At 35.4% G+C, this 5547-nt stretch overlaps 1 protein-coding gene across 1 annotated transcript in view; it reads right to left on the reverse strand.

Moving 5' to 3' along the window:
* LOC110465201 overlaps positions 1-5547 on the reverse strand; it is a 57316-nt gene that overhangs the window by 4157 nt on the left and 47612 nt on the right. Inside the window, exons 4-6 of the mRNA XM_021520870.1 lie at positions 2389-2591; positions 1743-1892; positions 758-911 (exon numbers count right to left, since the gene is read on the reverse strand). Coding sequence (XP_021376545.1) covers positions 758-911; positions 1743-1892; positions 2389-2591 — 507 coding nt within the window. The remainder of the gene's footprint in view (positions 1-757; positions 912-1742; positions 1893-2388; positions 2592-5547) is intronic.

A 5547-nucleotide genomic window follows, 5' to 3' on the forward strand; every position in this document is an offset into this window, starting at 1 on the left:
GAGAAGAAGATTTTTGAAATTTTAGTCAATTTGACCCTTTTTGGCCCCGCTCCTCAGGCCCCGGGGGGCTTAGGACTAAACCGGCAACTATTTCTGTTGACCTGTGTCCATGGAAGGTCCCTGCAAAATTTCATTGAAATTGGTTCAGAGGTTTTGGAGAAGAAGATTTTTGAAATTTTAGTCAATTTGACCCTTTTTGGCCCCGCTCCTCAGGCCCCGGGGGGCTTAGGACTAAACCGGCAACTATTTCTGTTGACCTGTGTCCATGGAAGGTCCCTGCAAAATTTCATTGAAATTGGTTCAGGGGTTTTGGAGAAGAAGTCGAAAATGTAAATTGTTTACGGACGCACGACGGACGACGGACGACGACGGACAAAAGGCGATCGCAATAGGTCACTTGAGACTTTGTCTCAGGTGACCTGAAAAAAACCAAGAAATGAAAATCACAATCAAACAAGCATTTATCAATCATGTAAACCAAATTAAATAATAATCGACCGAGATGAAATACTTCAGGATATTTCGGTGGCTCGAGGGACGGGCGCTCAAATTCTAGGATTCCACCTAGTCTGTCAATGGAAGAAGCGATTATTTAGTTTAAAGCATCAAGACTAAGTAAACCACATAAATCTACGGACGTGCACATGTATTGCATGGTGATTACTGACACTCGGGTTGTAATGTGCATAATAATTTGCTTAAACAAGTCTAGCCTAGTTGCAGGGAGGGGTATACATATGTCAAGAGTGTTGCTTACCGTTCTGTTTCTTTATTTGACACCCACTGACATCAAACCTGAGGGTGACTCGACTCTGCCAAGATTGCGGGTTGATACGCAGATGACGAGTTGTGACGTTTGGGGTAACTTCTGACGTTATTGGCGTGTTTCTGTCATGACTTCCAACAAACAACTTAAATAACAAAGTCAAACTTGTCAGTCGTCTTAATAAGTCACCTTTTGAAAATTACGTTCTAACACAATGATAATGGTCGGTTAATATCATTTGTTTTCACCATGGTTTACTGGTACCCGGGGCATTTGCTTTAACATATTAGTGACGCTGATATTGGTACGACAGGGTTCAGTATTTTATCAAAATAACGATCAAATCAAAGTTCTACGTTATCAGAAATTTCACATGGTTTAAAGTAGAATTATGCTGTAAGTTATGAGTACAAACATGTAATTAAATTTTGCACAATAACAAATGTAGTATTTTAATACTGATGTTTCACTATGTCTATTTTTTATCGTAGAGATACACCCACTTCCGGTTATAGTCAAAAAAATCAATATATATATCATTAGGTATATAACATTGTGTTACTATTGTTAAAAATAAAAGACACTATCTGGACGTTAAACTGTAGTAAAATCTCTTTCCGAAAAAAAACATATCCGCCCGAAACACAAACATGTTCCCTACTGCCTTCTTGTAGTAACAGGCATTTGATTAAAAAGAGCGTGACTTATATTTGGTTCATGGTCGAGTGACACAAAAATATATTCAATTCGTCACATCGTTGTACAGGTAAAGAAAACAAATCGCTCACTCAGTCAAAGCTTGACAAAGGGACCAGTCGGTTTTTAAAGGTTTGACGCAGTTACTAAGTACATTGATTGTGTTGAAAGCAACATTTTGATATTACATATTCGCATTTCAAAACTGGGGAATATTTTAGAAAATATCCTACTGCCATCTGTTAGAAGCAGGCCTTGGTTAACACAAAGTGTGACTCACATTTGGAGCTCCATCAGGTGACTTGACCATTGTCCACGTGACGCCGTCCATGCTGTAGAGTAGATAGTAGGTTGTGACCCACTCATCAAACTGCTCGAATCGTCCTTGTACGGTTACTGCTCTAATTATCGTATCTACTGAAAACGTGACCTGAAAAGGTAATTTTATGTTATGTTCCCTTAATGAACACTGTTCATGATAACAAAAACAAACACACAAGAACATACATTTGTAAAAACAATCAGGATTAACAATATTCTAATAATAAATGCTTTTCCCACGTAAAATTTCAAAAGTCAACATGCAAATAAGCTGTAATGGAGTCATTAAAAATGTTGAATTCGAATGACTCGAATAAGTATATGATCGACATGGTTGGCATTTGCTAGACACATTTTATTCTTTGTTGTGCTTGATGTATCTATATCAATAAACGTAGCTACGGTCGTGACCTTGTGATCTTGATGGAGATTCACAATATCAACATGCATCGCTTACTGTTTCCTTGTGTGCTATTTTGATATCCTACTCTTCATTACAAGCATATGTCAAGAATGTAATATAAAAGAAACGATAAAACTCTTTTTCGGAATATTTTATTTATTAACAATCGATAATATATAATAACTCTATAACTAAGTCTTACCTGTATAAACTGGTCTGTATTGGCAATGCCACTTTGCCAACCTCCAAGTCTCTTTAATGTTGATAGGACATCACCAGGATAGAAAAGCCTGGCATTTCTTGGACTACAGTCAAGGGTGTCTTCAATGTAACTGGAAGCGGACAGTGCAGTATCATTGACGCCATGAAGACCAGATACCAGGAAGTCCGAACATATGAGGATATCTATAAATATAAGGGCGTTTGGTATGTTGACAAGTTAACCAGTTATCCTTCAACGAGACCACAAAGCGATAAGCGATCGATCATTACACAGAAGACGTAACATATCTTTATATTGACTTTTCGGATACTTCGGGGAGGAAATAGGAATATACTCGCTGTTACCAACTGCATTTTGTGAGACGCAACAGATGTAGGAAACCCCTGCAGTATGGCGGATATGCGCATTTAGGACACACCTTTCGCACCTTTGGGATTTTTATAATCCCTTCCCGCTTCACTATGACCTTTTCGTTTCCTAGCTCTTTGATTTCGGAATTCAGATTTCAGCAAAAAAGTGGCTTGCTGTATCCCACTACATGTTGTAAGAGTTGTTAAATTATTTATTTAGAGTGCATTAAAGAAGTCAAAATTAATTTGCTACCAATTTGCTATATAATATAAATATATATGAAACACTTGACATAGCGTCCTATCTAACTAGAATAAGACATACTGAAGCGCTTTACAGTACAAAGATATACAATTTATACCTGGTTTATATCTCCCTATGTGTATATGCACATACACTCAATACAATTGACATATACATTAGATACTACAATGCAATTTTGACGGATAAGCAACAGGTGCTTTATCAGGCTGATACTGCTAGTCATTTGCCGCCACGCTTACATCTTCCTATGTGTGTATGCACATACAATCAATAAATTAACATATACATTAAATACAACAATGCAATTTTAGAAGAATTTGCAGGAGGTGCTTTACAAGGCGCTTACTACTAGTCCTATGTCACCTGACTTATATCTCCCTATGTGTGTGTACCTGTGTGTGTGCTGGAGATATACTGATAAACATGTCCAAATTATATAGAGAAGGAAAAAGAAAGAAAACCTAAGTCTTCTAAGTAAGATAGATGCTTTGCTACATCCAACAAATAGATAAGGACAAAACATAACACTTAGATAATCAAAAGGATAGACATCATCCTAGATGATGCTCCAATGACTTTTGAAAAAGCATGTCATAGTCATAAACGAAGATATTAATTCATCTCTTAGAATGAACAACAGAATTGACCAACGCCTTGGAAATAGTAAATCGCCATTCATAATCGCTTATTACAGAAACTGTTATCTGCCAAGCGAGACATCAACGATAAACATAGCAGTACAATAGGTTTACGATTATTACAAATTTATATCATATACAGTAAAATAACGAGCGTTCGTTTGTTAACATTAAATATTGCATGCGGCCGACCATGGTACGATGATGATATATCTATTTATAGGCATTGTCATACATGAATGGTCGTTTTGTTATTTACAAAATGCTACGTACCTGTCATTACACATTGAAAACAGCAACAGCAATATATCAAAGTTGTGAACTTCATCGCACGTATAGAGATGACGTCATCACATCTAGGGAGAAACACAATATTTCATATCTCCGGTATTTTCCATTTCATGTGTACATGTTTAATAGATCATTTAGATTATTGATCATGTTCAACGTGTACATTTACAAAACATGATTCGTTTTGTGTTCTTCTTTCTTAAGACACTAGAAAATATCAATAATGCGAAGCTTTATGGAAGAAGAAACCTAAATACAGTCTATGGATTATAAACGTTGCCACAAACAACAATGGACATTTCAATAAAGTGTTTTATTTCTCTCTCACCAGAAAACGGCATAATCACATTGAGGCTTAGTGAGATGTTTTAAGTGGTTTAAGTCGAGATACCGGTCATTTGCACTATTTTTTGACAAAAGTAAGAGACGTTTCCGATAGTTCGCAAAATATTTTTTCAATTACTGTTTGTGTTTAAAACATACATAGCATTTATATTTTGGTTCTTGTCCTAAACAATGGTTCAGACTCAACATAAACTATATACTTCAGAAAGGAGGTCTTGTTCTTCCAAACACTTCCAATCTGCAAAAAAAAAACGTCCAAAACAATACACTGTATTCCCATGCATTACACAGTATTCCCATACATTACAAAGTAATCCCATACACTACACAGTATTCCCAAAAATACAAAATATTCCCATACAATACACAGTATTCCCATACAATACAGATTACTCCCATAAAATACACAGTATTCCTATACAAAACAGACTATTCCCAAACAATACACATTACTCCCATACAATACACAGTATTCCTATTCAATGCACAGTACTCCCATTCAATTCACAGTACTCCCATACAATACACAGTATTCCTATACAATACACATTATTTCCATACAATACACAGTATTTCCATACAATACACAGTATTACCATTCAAAATACACAGTATTCCCATACAATACACAGTATTCCCATACAATACAAAGTATGTCCATACAATACACAGTATTCCCATATAATACACAGTATTCCCATACAATACAAGATATTCCCGTATAATACAAAGTATTCCCATAAAATACACAGTATTCCAATACATTACACAGTATTCCCGTACAATACACAGTATTCCCGTACAATACACAGTATTCCCATTGATAAACAGTATTTCCATATAATACAAAGTATTCCCATACAATACAAATCATTTTCATACAATACACAGTATTACCATACACTACAAATTATTCCCATACAATACACAGTATCCGAAATAAAACATATTATTTCCATACAATACACAGTATTCCCATAAAATACACAGTATTCCCATACCATACACAGTATTCCCATTCAATATACAATATTCCCATACCATACACAGTATTTCCGTACAATACACAGTATTCCCATACAATACAAATCATTTCCATACAATACACAGTATTCCCATACAATACAAATCATTTCCATACAATACACATTATTACCATACACTACAAATTATTCTCATACAATACACAGTATTCCGAAACAATACATATTATTTCCATACAATACACAGTATTTCCATAAAATACACA

Source organism: Mizuhopecten yessoensis, unplaced genomic scaffold (genome assembly GCF_002113885.1).
Source record: "Mizuhopecten yessoensis strain PY_sf001 unplaced genomic scaffold, ASM211388v2 scaffold11061, whole genome shotgun sequence".
NCBI classification, from domain to species: domain Eukaryota; kingdom Metazoa; phylum Mollusca; class Bivalvia; order Pectinida; family Pectinidae; genus Mizuhopecten; species Mizuhopecten yessoensis.